General features: G+C 59.2%; 2 protein-coding genes across 10 annotated transcripts; both read left to right on the top strand.

Annotated features, from left to right (window-relative positions):
- The first annotated feature begins 2,149 nt into the window (after positions 1–2,149).
- LCN15 (lipocalin 15) lies at positions 2,150–6,722 on the top strand. Its single transcript, XM_038546052.1, has 8 exons — positions 2,150–2,198; positions 3,386–3,477; positions 3,798–3,937; positions 4,017–4,087; positions 4,306–4,416; positions 5,223–5,324; positions 5,588–5,657; positions 6,576–6,722. The coding sequence occupies exons 1-7, from the start codon at positions 2,150–2,152 to the stop codon at positions 5,620–5,622; spliced, it is 600 nt and encodes a 199-aa protein (XP_038401980.1). The 3' UTR covers positions 5,623–5,657; positions 6,576–6,722.
- A 727-nt stretch (positions 6,723–7,449) lies between these two features.
- On the top strand, positions 7,450–13,662 carry LCN8 (lipocalin 8). Of its 9 annotated transcripts, XR_005364799.1 has the most exons (8): positions 7,450–9,204; positions 9,966–10,096; positions 10,539–10,609; positions 10,886–10,990; positions 11,083–11,172; positions 11,274–11,299; positions 12,749–12,957; positions 13,350–13,661. XR_005364799.1 is itself a non-coding variant. In XM_038548721.1 (7 exons), exons 1-7 carry the CDS (start codon positions 8,911–8,913, stop codon positions 12,830–12,832), a joined length of 801 nt encoding a protein of 266 aa, XP_038404649.1. In that variant the 5' UTR covers positions 7,450–8,910; the 3' UTR covers positions 12,833–13,662. The 9 variants fall into 9 exon arrangements, 8 of the variants coding, with proteins under 8 accessions (XP_038404649.1, XP_038404650.1, XP_038404651.1 ...); XM_038548721.1 differs by having other exon boundaries at positions 12,749–13,662; XM_038548724.1 differs by lacking the exons at positions 12,749–12,957; positions 13,350–13,661 and adding an exon at positions 11,753–11,847 and having other exon boundaries at positions 7,476–9,204.
- The last annotated feature ends 3,523 nt before the right edge of the window (positions 13,663–17,185 follow it).

Below are 17,185 nucleotides of genomic sequence, written 5' to 3' on the forward strand. Positions count from 1 at the left end.
CTGCAGGGCCTGTTCCTCCACCCACAAGTGGGGGGCACCCCTCAGGGCATCTCTGCTCGATTTGGCCTGGCCCTTGGAGGTGGAGAGGATGTTTGCAGGGCAAGAAAAGACCAGGGCGTGGCCCCAGCTTTGGGGATCTCACCTTCCCTGCTTCTTTTCACACCTGAGGGTGGACCAGCCCTGGCGGGGCAGACAGGGCACAGGGCTCAGCCTGCTTGGGGACCTGCTCTCAGAGCTTTCGGGGGAAAGTGGCTGAGCCCCTTGGGGTAGCCCTGAGTGAAGAGCTGCTTAGGAGGGCCAGGGTGGCCTTCGCTGGATGCCACGCAGCCCGTGGCCCTGGGGCAGGGGGATCTGCTCCTTTGTGCACCTCGTCTCCCTAGAGGGCAGGGACGACCAGGATCAACCTCCAGCGACAATGATGTCCGCTGTCTGGGAGCCCTAAAGCTCCGGTAGCCCTGACCTCCCTTTGGTTGAGGACTTGCCTGTTCTGCACCGGTTCTGTGGATTCCTAGAGGAGGCAGCCTCCCAGACAGGTCTCTCTCCCCCATTCGTCTGCGGCCTGGCGCCGGCCAGCCCTTGTTCCTGTGTTTATCCTGTGTTGGCAGCCGCGTCGAGGCCACTCTGCAGCAGAGCCCACCTGCAGTCCCAGGAGCACCATGCTGCCTGTGAGCCAGATGCCCCACCTCAGGCCTCCCTGGCTCTGTAGGCATGTGGGGAGCCCCGCCACAGAGCCCCCAAGCGGCAGGGACCAGCAGGAGCACCGGAGGCCCTGGCAACCACCCCCGTGCTGGACTCTGGGGGTGACAGGGGTGAGGCTGTGGCCTGAGTGCCCACTGTAGCCAAAGACCGGGCAGGCTGATGCCATCATGCACCCTGTGCTGCAGCCTCAGTGATGGGCTATGTGACTTCATGCTCTTTATGTGCAGCTATGAACTGAGCACCTTCTGGGGCCAGAGCTGGGGAGTCAGAAGCTGATAGGCCCCCTGCTGCTCTCATTGTCACCAAGTCCATGGCATATATAGTGTGGAGCAAGGACAGAAAGTCACCACAGAGGAAAATATGGATTAAGCTCAGAGCTTGGAGGAAAGAGGCCAGAGGTGGGGTGTAGGCTGGGGTCTGAGGAGGGCTGTGGAGGAGGCAGAGGCCACAAGCTGCGCAGGGAAAGGCTGGCTCCAGGGCTGGTGCTGGAAGGGTCACAGGGTGGGTGGGCTAGGGGCTGGGGGCAAGGCTAGGGGCTGGGGGTGCTGGGGGCTGGGGCCTGGTTTTCACTCTTGGTGCCATGATGACTCTGGAGAATTTTAAGCAGGGATACACCAGGTTTATGCTCCCTAAGGTTTGCTCTGCCCACTGTGTGGACAGAGTAAGAAAGTGGCTGCGCTGCATTGTAGACCCTTCCAGGGACGTGGGCTGGCTGGCTCCCCTCACCTCGGAGGCTCCTGAGGGGTCCGTAGGCTGCGGCAGTCAGTCCCTTGGCCCTCACTGACCCTGGGAAGGGTGGATGCTTCAGCCTGGCCCAGAAGGCCTGTGGCTGCCGTCCGCGTGTCTCCTGGCCCCACACTTTCTGTGGAGCTCTGGCCTTGGGGCAGGGGGACCTCGGCACCCCTCTGGCCTTCCTGTCCCTCACCCGTACGTTTGGGGGAAGATCTTACATGTATCTGTAGCTCATATATATGCGTGTAAAACAACAAGGTAGAATTTACACCCAGCAGAACTCACTCTGCCATACAGCTCTGTGGGTGTAGATGGACGCAGACATGTGGCCACCACTGTCCTGGCTCCAAAGGGGTCTGCGTGCCCCTCTGCGGGCTGCCATGCCTGCACCCCCACCCTGCCACCCCCAAGCAGCTTTGTAGGGACCTATTCTGGGAGGTCCTAGGAAGGAGTCCTCACTGGGGTCTTCCCGGAAAGGCTTCTTTCACTCGGAGGTGTACCTGGGATCTGAGTGAGCGCACCTCCCCAGGTGGACGGTTTCTTTTCGGCTCCTCCTGCCATGGAGGCCCCGTCCAGCCACCTGGTCACAGGAGATGCTCTGGGGCTTCGGCCTTTCGCTGGTTGTGAATAAAGCCCCCGAACATCCACATGCAGGTGTTGGCAAATGTTCCCGTGTCAATACCGAGGTGTGTGGTTGTCAGATTGTCCTAGGACAGGGATGTTGCCCTTTCTGAGGATCCACCAAACCCGAGCCAGCCCGGCAGCGGGTACGGGCGGCTCTAGAGCTGTAAGCAGTCCCAGACTGCTGTCCCCCGGCGTGTACCCGCACTCACACACAGGGCTCACGTGCTTATTTTCCACCTGGATGTCTTTGGTGAGGTGGTTTTCCAAATCTTTTGCCTGTTTTTTTTTTTTTTTCTTTTTTTAACTAGAGTTGCTTGTTTTTCTTATCATTGTATCTTGAGAGTTCGTTATAGATTCAGGATTTAAATCCTTTATCAGATGCCTGTTTTGTAGATGTTTTCAAGGGAAGATTTTCAACATGTTCTCCGCAGTGACCCTGGGGCCTGGCCTCGAGCTGGCAAGAGCTGGCATCTCCTGAAACCCAGAGAAGGCAGCTCTCAGAAGCCCTCTGCCCCCCCCCCCCCCACTGGGGGACGAGCTGGGGGAGGACGGTCTTTCTCTGACCCCATAGGCCCTTCCAGTCTGGAGCACTGAGCAGCACTGCCCTTCCCCGGACGCTTGCCCCATCAGTGGTGCACCCGGAAGCCACGAGGTGCTTCTCAAGTGGAGTCTGGTGCACACGGGAGGTCACTGTGGAGGCCTTGCCAGGGAGCCCCCACCAGCCTGTGGCGCCATCCTGGCGACACCCTCCCCCACTTGCTTATGCAACTGTTGATAAGGTGGTGTGACACCATAATCCACCCTAAGTGGCAGCTCAGCTCCACCCTCTGGGGGGCAGCGGGGATCTAGAGGCAGACGTACCCAGGCCTCTGTCACCGCTGGGCTGGCCAATGGTGACTTCACTCCTGCATGGGTAGGAGCAAGTGAGGACTTTGGGGACCCAGACCCTGAGTGGGGGCCTGCTGGTAGAACAGCCTTACACACCCTGGGCCCCGAGCCCCAGCCAGTGTGGAGGTGGCTGGAGGCCAAGACCAGGTCCCTGCTTGGTCCTCGGTGACTGGCTGGCGGGTCTGGGGGACAGATGCTCAGACGAGATTGGGAGAGGTGAGAGGTGTGAGTCCGCCTCTCTGGAGCCCTCCAGGAAATGACCCCTGGGGCTGGTGGGGGATCTCGAGTGACTGTGTCAGACAATGGACAAAGGGGCCAGAGTTTCCAGGGCCACGTGCCTTTGGCTGCCGACTGCTCCAGCCTAAGCCCAGCTGGGCTGTGCTATAAAGCCGGCATCCCAGGCTCAGATTAGGTGTCGGGTGGAGGACGGCATGGCGATGAGGTGTGTTCCTGCTGGGCCAGGTCCTGGTGCTGCTCTGGCTGTCCGGGGCTTGGGCTGAGGTCCTGGTACAGCCAGATTTTGATGCCAAAAAGGTAACAGTGACCCCTGCACTGTGCTGTGGGCAGGTGGAGGGCCAAGCCCACGGGCCCTTGCCCTGTGCCTTGTCTGAGAGCCCCAGGACTCCCTCTCTGTTCACTGCTGACCAACCCTGCAGGGTAGTCACTGACCCACTTCACATTTGGGGGGACTGAGGTCATGCAACCCGCCCTGGGGAAGGTGGAAGAACAGGGGCTCATGCCAAGAGCTGGGCACTGGGGGACCCTCGGCTGTGTGGTTCCAGACAAGCCTGTATGGTCATGTGGCTTTGGGGCCCAGGGTGCTGGGCAAAGCCGGCCATAGATCTGCCTTGCAGTTCTCAGGTCTTTGGTACGTGGTCTCCATGGTCTCCGACTGCAAGGTCTTCCTGGGCAAGAAGGACCACTTGCTCATGTCTAGCAGGACTATCAGGGCCATGCCAGGGGGCAACCTCAGTGTCCACATGGAGTTCCCTCGGTGAGTGGGCCAGGCCGGGTGGCAGGGACAGGGGTCCAGGCAAGCAGCCTGAGGGCAAGCACTGGGTTTGTCCCCCCAGGGCTGACGGCTGTCACCAGCTGGATGCTGAGTACCTGAGGGTGGGCTCTGAGGGGCACTTCAGAGTCCCAGGTAGGTCCCGCCCACCCACCTCAAGGGACCCCTGACAGCTTCTCTGCAGGGTGACCTGGGGCAGCCTCCTGCCTGGGACCAGCCCCATCCCCGGCTCCTGCCCTCCCCTGCCCTCCTCCTCCCTCTTCCCCCAAGGTAGGGGCGGCTGTGGGGGCGGGGAGGGGGGCTGCGCCTGGGCCCTGCGTGCTTCTCCAGGCCACTGGCCACTGCCTCCACAGCCCTGGGCTACCTGGACGTGCGTGTGGCAGACACAGACTATGACACCTTCGCCGTGCTCTACATCTATAAGGAGCTGGAGGGGGCGCTCAGCACCATGGTCCAGCTCTACAGTGAGGCCCCACTGCCCACCTTCCCTACTGGGCCCACCAGACACCCCCTCTGCCCTGGCCAGGCCTCACTGGACACCCTCCCTGTCTCCCCCGGGCCCCACCCCTTTAGAACCCGCCTCCCCCACCATCACCCCTAAGTTCAAGCCAAGAAGGACCAGGAGGGGGTGGCAGGAACCCCAATCTTTGCCTGGGTAGGACTTAACTCGAGGGACACTGAGGGCCTGGCCTGACCTTTTGAGGGTGGGGATCCATCCTCCCCTGCCTGAGAGCTCAGTGGGGGCTGAGATCCTATTTTGCCTTCATTTCTGAACCTTGGCAGATGGGGTCGGGGTGAGGGCTGGAGGCTGGTGTTGGGAGCCTGAGGGCTATGGGGCCCGGGGGGATGTGACCCTGGGGAACAGCGAGGTCATCCCAACCTCCCAGACACCTGGTTATGACCTAGGAAAGGACACCCCTTTTCGGTGCCTTCTAGTCGCCTTGGTCCCTCAGCCAGGCAGGCACTTTTATGCAGTGCACAGCCTCCCCAATCTTGGATGGTAGACCTGATGTCAACTTTCAAGGAGGAGCACTGAGACCAGGAGACCTCCTCTCCCCTCTCCTCCCGTCTGTGAGCCACAGAAGACTTCCACCCTCCTCCTCTCCCCTTACCTCTGTGAACCACAGGAAACCTCTACCCTCCTTCCCTCCCCTCTGTGAACTACAGGAGACCTCCACCCTCCTCCCCTCCCCTCTATGAGCCACAGGAGACCTCCCCTCCCCTCACCACTGTGAGCCACGGAGCTCACAGGGGCCCTGCTGTGCCTCAGGCCGGACCCAGGAAGCAAGTCCCCAAGCCACAAAGGCCTTCCAGGACTTCTACCCCACCGTGGGGCTCCCCAATGACATGATGGTCATGCTGCCCAAGTCAGGTGTGTGGACCAAGGCCTGCCCCAGGCCCTTCCTGCTCCCCCAGGGGGTGCACGGCAGGATGTGGCCTTGTCTTATTAGGGTAGGTTGGCAGGCCCACCTCCTTCCCCCCAGCATGCACTAAGGACGAGGTTTTAGGCCCAGAAGGGAGAGTCTTTGAGTGGGTGGGGCTGTTTGGGGGCCCAGGGCATCCAGAGTGGGGCTGCAGGGAGGGTGGGCAGTGCCAGGCAGCTCAGCCTCTCATGAACCGTGTTCCTTCCCGCAGATGTGTGCTCCTCTGCAGGCAAGGAGGCTTCCTGACCCATCCAGATACCCACCTTGGCCCTTCCTCCCAGGTAGGAGGGAGACAAGGCGACTCCTCTGTCCTGTGCTCCTGGGCCTGTGTGGGCAGCTCCAGCTCTGCATGTACAGATCCCACTGCTCACACCCCCTACCCAGCTGCCCGGCCATTCACTTTCATGATTCAGGCCTCAGCTTCCATGTTACCTCTTCCAGGAAGTCTCCTCTGATTTCCTAGGGCTGTCTTAACAAATTACCACGGCTTCTGGCTCACCCCCTGGGGTGTCTGGGCCTTGGTTTCCCCCACAGGGTCCCATGAGGCAGGACCTGCCACCTCTCAGGTCACTGCTGTCACAGGGCTGGGGACCCCGGGAGCCCTTGGGATGTGGAAGCAGGTGGACTCTTGGGGACTGTCTGGCCCCTGACCAAGTTCACAGTGAATCATTTGGGAGCCTATGTAAAACGCTACAGAACAGCAGTGACAAGGCAGCCACCCAGTCAGGGACAGCCGGTGCCCCTACCGGCAGGCCTGCATGCTTGTGCAGTGCGCGCATCTGGCTTCCCCACTGTTGTTCCACTCTCCCTGGCCGTCCTGGCTATTTGCCCAGCGGATCTGGAGGACACGGCTAGCCCCCAGCACACACACGGTTGTGGGTAGGAGGAGAGGTGGGTTTGGGGCAGCACCCTCGGGGTGGCTCACCTTCAGGCAGGGTGAGCCCATCCTCTAGCTGTGTGCCTCACCCCAGCTTTCAAGGGAACGTGCCCCAAGCAGACCACCTCTCAGGTGCTGAGTCTGGGGGTCTTGTGGTTCTGGGGCCCCTCTGGCACTTTCTGGCCATGCCAGCCCCTTGTTGCTGGCCCTCGAGCAAGAGAGGCATGGGGCACCTTGCCATGCGTGGGTCCAGCTGGCAGTGGCCGAGGGGTGCTGTGGACTGGGGATACCTGGGGTTACTGTGCCTTTCCTACCTGCGCAGAGGGAGCTGGAGCAGCAGGCCTCATCGCCCTGACTTCTCTGGACCCAGCGTCCCCCCTATGCCTGGGGTAACTCCGTCCTCCCCATCCTTGGGCCCCCCTTTCCTTTCAATAAACATATTCTGCAGTCGAGAGGCTCCTCACCTCTTTGCAGAGGCTCTTGGAGAGGGCACGGCGAGCCCCGTCTTGAGCCAGGGCTCCTGGGGAAACTGAGGCAGGGTAGTGGGTGTGCAGGGGATACTGAGCCCTGGGCACTGCCTGGCTTGAGGGGACCAGGAAGTTCCAGTTCAGCCTGGTACCTACAAGGGGTGGTACTCTGTCTGATGTACCTGGCCCGGCCCCCATGCGGTCATAGCACCTCCAGGGAGCCAGGGTACCTTGCTGCTGGGGCTCCTTCAGGCACGCACAGACCCCTGCCTGCAAGAGCCGGAGGCGCACTAGAGTGGGGACTGCGACACTGGACTTGTTGGGGCGTTCCCTCCTGCCGCGGGGTGACCTTGAGCTTGTGCATGCCAGAAAGACCTCGGTGAGGCCTGGAATGGGGTCATGGTCGTGGCCAGAGCCCTGGGAACCCTTGCAGCTGGCCTGGCCCAGTTGTTCCTACCATGGACCCCAGGACACACACAGGGAGCCTGCTGCCTGCCTTACCCGGGAAGTCGAGGCACAGAGAGGTCAATGACTTGCCCAGCACAGGTCCAGGTTGAGGCTCCAGCCAGTGGTCAGGCTCCAGGGCCTGGGCTCCATGCTGACCCCCTGTGACATGAGGGGGTGCAAGACAGCCCTCCTGGATGCACGGCCGCCAGCGCTCTTGTCTTGTCCCGACAGGTTGTGCTTCAAAGGGCCGGGCGTGGGCCAGGCGTGAGGCGGGCAGGAAGGGAGTGGGGTCCTGCTTCATTGCTCATGGGTTGAAGCCAGGGCAGGCAGCAGACCCGCTGAGGGGCATCTGTGCTCGTCCTGCCCCCCACACTTCCTGTCCTCTGTCTCCTGCCTGGCTGAAGCGCATCCCCGGAGGCCCTCTCTGCAGCCTGGGCTGGCACCAGGCTGGGGCCCATGTCAGCCAGTCCTCAGCCTCCTTGGAGCCTCCGCCGCTCTGACTGTGTGGTAGCCCCCTCGGGCTCTGCTGGGCCGGCCACCTCTGGGCTGCCCCGTCCTAGCTGGACCTTTCCACACCTGCCTGACCCTAAACTGGGCAGCCTTTGTGGGAGACAGTGCAGTGGCAGGAACCAAGGCAGCCAGTCCCCCTAGTGGGGGGGCCTCCCCTTCAGCTGACCAGGTCTGGAGCCATTCCAGGGTGGGCTTTCCTGGCGCTGAAGCTGGGGAGGCTGCCTGTCACCTGTCAAGAACCAAGGATGTTGATCTGCACAGACATTGCTTTGGGCGCCCTTGGGCCCCCCGGCCACATGGCGCCTGTCCCTCTGCTTTGTGGCCATTGTAGCCGGGAAACCCAGGCATGCAGCTTGGTCTGAATCATGCAGCTAGGAGGCCCAGGCTGCTGCCCATGAAGGCCGGCTCCTCTTTTACTTGCCATGCTTGTCCTCAGGGATAAAATCGAGTGGCAGGGTACACAGCTGGGGAAGGGGTGGCTCTGGCATCCCTCCACACTGGCTTGTGTCCTGGCTATGCTCATCGGCTGGGTGGGTTGGCAAGACAGGGTCTCTCTCAGGCCATTCTTCTGGGGGTGGGTCATACCTGGCTGTGCGCCAAGGCCTGAGTGTGTCCAGGGTGGATGGGCAGGGGGCCTGGCCTGGGAGTGGATGTTGTCATAGTGGGCAAGGACAGGAACTGCGGGAAGGTAGCTCTCCGGTGATCGCTGTGGCCCCCACCTCCATCTCCCGCAGCTCCCCCTAACCCGTCCCCTGCGCCTCCTCCACGGGGGTGCGCCCAGGGAAAGGAGACCCTCCTTCATTTCCCCCAACAGGAGGGTGGGTCCCCCCAGGTCCGTGCTGCCTCAGCCAGCCACCCTCCTACCCCCCACCCTCCCAGAGCCTTTCCTCGTCTGGGCCAAGACTGGCTGGAGAAAGCCTGAAAACCACTGTGCACCCTGTGGGGAAGGTGTTCTGAGCCTGTGGGGCCTGGGTGTGGTGTGTCCGTCTGTTGGCCCCCACAGGGTGGGAGCTGTGTCCCCAGCCGTCCCACGGTGTGTGTGTGTGGGGCTCCACCTCTCAGGTCCTCTGGTTGCCCCACTGCAGGTGTCAGGTGTCGTCTGGGGCCAGGAAGGTGGTGGCACCACTGCTCCAGTGCAGGCCAACCCCAGCCTAGTGGCTGTGGATATCACTGGGCCTGTGCAGTGCCTGGGCACAGGGCTATTCCTCTGAGTGCTCTCAGCCACGTGTGCTGATGACATCCTCAGCTTCTTGCGCAATGGGCTTGCTTTCCCAATATAAACCTGGTGCTGGAGGAGCAGAGGCCAGGGGAGCAGTGATGGAGGCTGGGCTGCTGAGTGCCATCCTGGGCCTTGTCACGGTGCAGGGGGAGACAGCCATGCTGGACCTGGATCTGCAGAAGGTGGCTTTTCTTTCCGACGTGGGGAGGTCTAGCGACTCAGGACCCAGTCCCTCCAACCCCCAGCCAATTCCAGAGCAGATACAGCAGGGGCCCCAGGACCCACCCGGTTCAGCCTGGACAGAGCAGGTGGCTGAGGGCCCCAGGAACCACCCGGGTCAGCCCTCCCCTTGAAAGCAGGTGTGAGAGCAAGCGCCCAGGGACCGGCAGGGTCAGAGCCCTCCTGAGGGTCTCCTATGGGTGGGCCAGGTGGTCTTCCAGCATCCCGGGACCGGGGCTCAGTGTGGCCACCTCCTGCTCCTGGGTCAGTGGGGTCCCCGCCCCGGGAGCTCTGGTAGTAACAGGCACGTGAGGCTCCGTGCGGGGAACTTCCTGCTGCACTTGCTCCGGTGTGGCCGCTCTCCTGGGGTGGGGCTCATCTGGTCTCTGGTTCCCATCTAGATGCTTCTTTGCCCGAGGTCCTTCTTTGCCAGGTCTGTTCTAGTGGCCAAGCCAGAAGCACCTCCGAAGGCTTGGAGGTGACATGCACTGGGGACGTGCGTTCTTTCCTCTTGCCAAATGATCGGTTTCCACGTTTCAGACGGCAGCCCAGGTTCCGGGAGGTTTCTGAAGGCAGGACCTTCCCACCCCAGCTCCCAGTGTGGGGGACGAAGCCACCGCCTCCTGCGGGTGACACAGGTCGCTGGCTGCTACTCCCTCTCTCAGGCTCTGACCATGGATGCCCCCGGCGTCCTGGCCCCAAGGATGGGGTGCTGCTGTTTGGTGGGCTGAAGGGACTCCTCAGAAGGGTGATGACCGCTGCTTGCTGTCCTTTCAGAGACCAGCAGTGTCCTGCTCAGGGACCCTGGGGGGCTTGCCTTCCTGGACGGGGCTCTGGCTTCTCTCTCTAGATTGCAGGATTCTGGAGGGAAGTTGGTGTGGCCTCCAGCCAAAACCTGGCACTGAAGACCCCAAAGAGGCTGGAAGCCTTGTTCCTGACCTTGAGCGGGCACGAACTGCTGGTGAAGGCTGCATATTACAGGTACGGGGCCACGGCAGGGACAGATGCGCGAGGCCAAGTGCCAGGGAGCCGCCTGACCGCGCCAACTGCAGCTGTGGATCCACATGGTGTCAGTCGTCCCTGTGTCCAAACCCCGAGACCTCAGCCCCCAGTCCCCCTGGCAGCTTGCAGACATCTGCCCTGACACCTACATCTCCCAAAGATGAGCATGGAGTTTTGATAAAGCCCCATGAACTTATAGGAAGGAAACATGGGCCTGTGTGGCTGGCTCTTAGGAGGTCAGAGCCCCTGAGGGAGAGGCTGGCCTGGCCCCAGCTCTGCAAACCCCCGCCTCGTCCCAGCCCAGGCTCCCCTGGGCACAGACCTGCTGCCGGAGGCCTCCCTCTCTCTGTACCCCTGGGATGAGCCTGGCAGGAGGAATGCCGGCTGGCGTTGCCCTGATGAGTGCTTCACTGGCTTTCAGCTCAGGAAGTTGTGAGACAGAAAACATAGTGGGCTCAGAGATAGACATGTCGGGGACATTCGTCTTCCCTGGTAAGAACCGTTGCCCTGTTGCTACAGTTACAGCCCCCAGCTCTGCGTGCCCACTACACTGGCTTTGCTATCTTTCTGCACCGTTTCCCGTGCAGTTCCCTGTACCCCTCCTTATGCCCCAGATGCTCCCATTCTCTCAGCACAAGGTGGGGTGGCCTTCAAGGGCTGCTGTTTTCCCTTGCCTCACATGATGGGAGGGTCCAGACACCGGGAAAGGAGGGGGCAGGCCCCACAGCCTGCAGGGGGGCATGTCCCTCCCTCCCACTTACTCCCCAGGCCACAGGGAGATCCAAGTGGTAGATACGGACTACGAGCAGTATGCCATTTTGCGGTTGTCCCTCCACTGGCAAGGCAAGGACTTCCGTGTGCTCAAGTACTTCAGTAAGCTCGGGCTGGGGTGGGAGGTGGGGGGTGGGGCGTGCCACTGCCCTCCTTGGGACAGCCCAGCTCAGCGCTCCTGCGCCCCCCCACAGCCCGCAGCCTCGAGGACGAGAATGGGCCAGGCTTCTGGAGGTTCCGGGAGCTGACCGCAGACACGGGGCTTTACCTGGTAGCCCGGCACGGTGAGCCCCAGGCCTCCTGGGGGGCGTCGGGTGGGGGCCCCCCCGAGGTGGGAAGGGGCCTGTCCTGCAGCACCTGACCACCCCCCACCCCTGCCCCGCAGGGAGGTGCGCCAAACTCCTGAAGGAGGTGAGCCTTGCCCTAGTCTGCTGAGCTTCGCAAGCTGGGGTCTCCCGGCCTGACGGGGCCCCGGAGCACTCGGGACCCTGGGCCTCCAGGGTGCTGACATCAGGCTGCGAGAGGGCCCTTGGGGGCTGAGAGAGGGACAGGGGAGGCTGGGCCCTCGAGGGACCCCCCCTTCTGTCCCATGGGCGCCAGCACCCCCCCAGGTGGGGGCAGGGAGGCACTGGTTCCCCGTGTCCCAGGGGATGCTGGTACATCCCCTGCATGATCCCCCCCACAACATGGTCCCGAGATGTGGGGCTGTGACCCTACCTTGCATGTGGAGAAACTGAGGCCTAGGGAGGCTGTGCTCACGGTTCTGCTGCTAGGACGCCGGGTCCACCCATGCGCCTAAGCACAGCCCTTAGGGGCCTCTGAAGGCCAGGCGCTGCCCTGAGGCCCTGCCCTTCTGTGTCCCAGGAGCTGATCTAGAGGACCCCAGGCCAGGATGCTCCGCCCCCCCCCCCCCAGGGGCTGCTTGCACCTGCTCTGAATAAACCCCACTGCCAAACCCACTGCCCGAGTGTCTTTCTTGGGGGAGCGGGGCCTGAGGGGTGACAGATGAGGCTGTGGGGGGGTTGCACTACTGCCCTGAAAGTGATAGTGACCCCGACGCCCTGGTGGCCTGTGCTCACTGTGTGCATTGCTGGTGAACGGGAGCCATTCCCACCCCATCCCTGGCTGGAACTTCTCCCAGAGAGGGCTGAGCTGGGGGTGCTGTGGCCAGGCAGGGCTCCTTCCCTTGGGGGCCCGGGGCCCACACAGTCAGATGCAGGGGGAGAGCCCTGTGCCCTCTCTGTCCTTCCCACTTGAGGGTCATACCCAGCCTGCCCTGCTCAGAGCCCAAGGCCAGGCCCCCAGGTGCGTGGGCCCCAGAGTCATGGTGCCGGCTACCCCCTGCTCCCTGAGCCTGAGCGCACCAGGCCCGGTGCCCTCGAGTAGAGCTTTGGTTAGGTCTCCCAGGTGAAAGAGGGTCATGTTGCCCTTCTGCCTACATTCTTGCACGGCTCCCTGCTGCCCCAACCTCAAATCCTTGGTTATCATGTCCAAGGCCCCCTGGTCATGGCTGTTCTTCTCTCCACCACCGGCTTTCTCCCACCCACCCCTGCATGGTTAGCTCAGTCTTTTCAGGGTCATTCCGCACGCTGTCACCCCATAATGTGCACTGACTATCTCATCAGCCCATTTTCTTCCATCAGTGGGGGCTAAGACCGGAGGCAGACAGGGTGGCCTGGTCAGGGCAGGGCATGTGGGGTGAGCGTGAGCCCATGGCACTGGGCACAGCTGGGAGGACAAGGCTTGCGGGGAGCAGCTGCCTTGTGGGTGAGGCTGGAGAGTGGTGCCTGAGGTCAAGCAGTTCTGGGGGCCTGGTGAAGACCTACCCCACAAGAGCACAGAAACCCCATTGTCACTCAGGGGTCCAGCGACTGCCGTGCAGACCAGCCCAGAGCGAGGCCTGGAGTGGGGAACCTGCCTGGGACCTGCTGGATTGAATCCTGAGCAGTGTTCCCACAAGACCCATAGGAGTGACATCTGGAAGCTGCATTCTGGCAGCTTCAGGGTGCTTGGCGGACAATTTGGATGTTCCATGGATCTTTCTGGACGAAGCTTGCAACAAGTGTGAGGTGAGGAGCCTGCAGGTGGACTTGCTGTGGGGTCGTGCTCCTGGGCTTGGGCAGCAGTCACCAAGTCCCCGGGCCAGTCATGGCACTGAGCCGTCAGGGGTTTATTCCTTGCGCATCTGGACACCGGAAGCCCCACATTGGGGTGGTCTCTGGTGAGAGGCCCCTCCTGCCTGCAGCTGCAGGTGGCCTTCCCGCTGTGTCTCACATGGCCTCAGCTCCACTGCCAGGGAGAGCTGGCTGTGCCCCCCTCCTCTTAGGAGGGTGCCTGTCCTAGCAGGTTCCAACCTGCCCGAGAGGCCCCACCTCCAGACACAGCACAGTTGGGGTTAAGGCTCCAGTGAGGCATTCCTGGGGACACCATTCAGTCCCTGACAAAAGCCAACCCCATTCAGAGGATGACAGCGGCATCCAGGGCCTCTGCCAGACAACACAAGTGCCCAAGCCGCTGGACATGCTGGGAAATGGCAGAACTACACGCCCGCTGACAGCCAGAGGACTCATGGGAGAACAGATAGGGCAACGAATGGGGCCAACGCAGAGGCTGTGAAGAGAGCTGGTGGGGAGCTAGTGCTGCGGGGCACCGAGCCAGGGCTCTCCTGGATGGGTTTGGCACGCTGCAGGTGGCAGAGGTCGTGGCTGTGACCCTGGACGAATCAACACAGATGTCGGAGCCTTGGAGGGGAGCAGAGAATGGCTGGGGTGGGGGCGGGGGGTGGGGGCAAGGCCAGGCGTGTAGCCTTGTCCTAGCCACAGAAGGCAGCGAAGATGAGGTGGAAAAATATCGGAAGAGATAGTTGCCAAAGTATGCCCACCTCGATGAAGCACATCTCTGAGGCTGCGGAGACCTGAGCGCCCGGCCTGGGCCATGGAAGTCGGAAGTCGACCTCACAGGCTGAAGCGGGGGGTGGGGGTGGGGGAGCTGTCTCGGAAACCAACTCTCGTTCTAGGAAATAAAGCTATTTTTACACAGATCAGAGTGCAGAGAAATTTGTCCCTAGAGTTTGTGCAGTGCAAGAAGGAAGCGCTAGTGCAGTCCTTGGGATGAGCGATGTCACAGGTAACACCCACTCAGGTCCACGGGAGCTCAGGACTGCAGGGACACTGGGAGAGTGGGACACAGGCTCAGCGCAGCCGGCCAGCATCCTCTGTCCTCCTCCTCCAGGAGCCTTCCCTCCTCCTGCACGTGTTTACTGTCTCTTGTGCAACTCTGGTGCCCTTCCTCCCTCCCTCCCTCCCCTCCTCTCTCACTCTCCCTTCCTTCCTCCCTTCCTCCCTTCCTTCCACAACTCATCATGTATTGCCATCCTCTATCCTGATGCACAAACCTGTCTGAATTTGTCCAGCAGGGTTTCCTTCAGGATGGCCCCCAAGTCTTTTTGACCCATTTCCCTGATTCTGCAAACACACGTTTGCTCTCTGGCACCAGAATCCCCCTGAGCTCCTGTTAGGTTCGTTGTGACTCAGCCCTGGGGTCATCTCCAAGGGGTCTGGCTCCTTTCTGTAGAGAACGGTCCTGGGACACCATGGTCTGGATGCCTGGTACACTCAGTGTGGCTTCTCCCGGGGTGTGATGATGTGGAGCCTTCTCAGCAGAGAGAGCCACCCTTCCACTTGCCCCTCTCCAGCCCTGGGAAACCATTCTGCTCCTACCCGGCCCCGAGCGCACTGAAAGCAAGTCTTAGAAAGGCAGAAGCCGGGATTTATAGCCCCTTACACTTCGGCCTGAGAATAGGATAGAAGTCCTCTGCCCAAGGTTCCTAGGGCTGATTCTGTGGCCCCCTTCATGTGGTTGCGTCGTTGCCTTATAACACGGCTGCATCCCACTTGTTTATGGGGGAGTAATGGGTTACCATGATCCCAAAGTCAAGGTCACATACATCAGGGGCACCTGGGGGCTCAGTCTGTGAAGCACATGACTCTTGATCTTGGCTTGGGTCACGACCTCAGGGATGTCCGGCTCTGCACTCAGTGGGAGATTGAGCCTGCTGGAGATTCTCTCTCTCTCCCCCTGCCCCTTCCCATCACAAAGTATCATAGACTTCAACACCAGAGGTGTGTTCCCTCTCAACTCCAGAGGCATGAGTCTGAGATCCAGGTGTAGCCGGGCTGGTTCCTCCCAAGGCCTCTCTCCTTGGCCTGTTGTGGATGGCCATCTTCTCATCCGGTCTCCATTGTCATCCCTGTGTGTGTCCCTGTCCCTTAATCTCTTCTGACAAGGACTCCAGGTATATGTAACCCGAATGACTTCATTTTGACCTAATTGCCTCTTTAAAGGCTCCATGTCCAGGGGATCCCTGGGTGGCTCAGCAGTTTAGTGCCTGCCTTTGGCCCAGGGCGCAATCCTGGAGTCCTGGAATCGAGTCCTGCGTCAGGCTCCCGGCATGGAGCTTGCTTCTCCCTTTGCCTGTGTCTCTGCTTCTCTCTCTCTCTCTCTCTATGTCTATCATGAATAAATAAATAAAATATTTTTAAAAAAGGAATATTTTTTAAAAAGGCTCCATGTCCAAATGGAGTTGCATTCTGAGGTTACTGGGGTCAGAACTTCAGAATACAAATTTGGCGGGGGGATGCGATTTATAACAAACATCTTTCATTTGTTTAGGGGTCACTTTAACTTTTTTGTGTGAATTGTCTGGTTATGTTGTCTATGTTTCTGATGGGTTTTGGCCTTTTTTCCTCTTAATTTAAAAAACTTTCTTATAGATTATGACTGTTATCCCTTACACACTGTATATGTTAGAAATACTTTCTCCAGATGTATCATTCCTCTTTTGACTTTATTAATGGCTTTATTTTTGCTATAAAAAGTTTAAAAATATAGTTAGTTTTTATCAGTACTTTCTTTTGTTACATCTGGATTTTGATGAATAGTTAGTAGGGCCTATGGGTTTGTAGTGGTTTGATTTTCCTTAGGCTGCATGAGATTTCCCAGAATTTCCAGAAGGCAAGAGCTTTACAGGGCCTGTAAAATGAGTTCCTACAGCGACGTGAGATCAAACTCCTGCCATGAACCCCTTATTTGTGAATACACTTGCCTCCTAGTGGTCCCACCTTCAGGAGTGAACTCTGGTGCAATTAGAAAGCCTTTCCCTATATCCACATTATGGAGAAATTCACCAATGATTTCTTTTATTACTCATATGGTCCCATTTCCAGGTTTAACATTCAGATCTCTGATCTATTTGATGTTTACTCTCACACATGTGGTGAATGTGCTTCACTTTAATCTTCTTCCAAATGGATATCCAGTTGTCCTGACAGCATTTATTTATAAAAATCTATTTTTTCCCAGGATTTAAGATGTCTCCTTTGCAGTGCAGTCTGTTCATTCTGGCTCATGAGAGCCTGCTGTATACATATTTTTCCTCAATTGCCATCTTTTTTTTTTAAGATTTATTTATTTTTAAAGATTTTATTTATTTATTTGACATGGGGAAAGAGAGAGAGAGAAAGAGAAAGAGAGAGAGGGAGAGCACAAGCAGGGCAAGTGTCAGGTAGAGGGAGAAGCAGACTCCTTGCTGAGCAAGAAACCTGACTTGCTCGGGACTCGATCCCAGGATCCTGAGATCATGACCTGAGCCAAAGGCAGATGCTTAACCAACTGAGACGCCCAGGTACCCCTCAAATCTGCAATGTGTAAGATTATTTTGGGTTACACAGATGTCTTTTGTCTATACCACTTATGGTTTCCAGCTGTATTATGAGAACTGTGAAAGTATAATTTCAAATGTGGCCGTCAACTTGTTAAGCAAGGCAATCCTGCTATTTTCACAACCTATGTGGTCTTGATGTGTGTCTACCCTCAACATTCAGGTTGACATCTTAACCCCCCAATATAATGGCATTGGGAAGTGGGCCTTTGGAAGGTGACTAGGTCATGAGGGTGGAGCCCCCATGAATGGAGTCAGTGCCCTTATGAAAGAGACCTCACTGAGCTCCGCTACCTTCTTCTACCATGAGTACACTGAGAAGTCTGTGATCCACAAGAGGCCCCTGCTGACCCTGCTAGCACCCTGACTGGACCTTCCAGCCTCTAGAACTGTGAGAAATAAATGTCTGTTGTTTATAAGCCACCCAGTGTGTGTTTTCCTGTGATATCAGCCCCAGCGGACTAGGAGAGCCTACCTTGCAATTCTAATGCAGGGAGCATTTATGGATCTGCTTCTATTATCTCTTTCTTCAGCTATGTTTCTCTCCATTCATCTTAGTCTCCTCGAATGTCATGTCA

The sequence above is a fragment of the Canis lupus genome, chromosome 9 (genome assembly GCF_011100685.1).
Source record: "Canis lupus familiaris isolate Mischka breed German Shepherd chromosome 9, alternate assembly UU_Cfam_GSD_1.0, whole genome shotgun sequence".
Taxonomy (NCBI): Eukaryota; Metazoa; Chordata; class Mammalia; order Carnivora; family Canidae; genus Canis; species Canis lupus.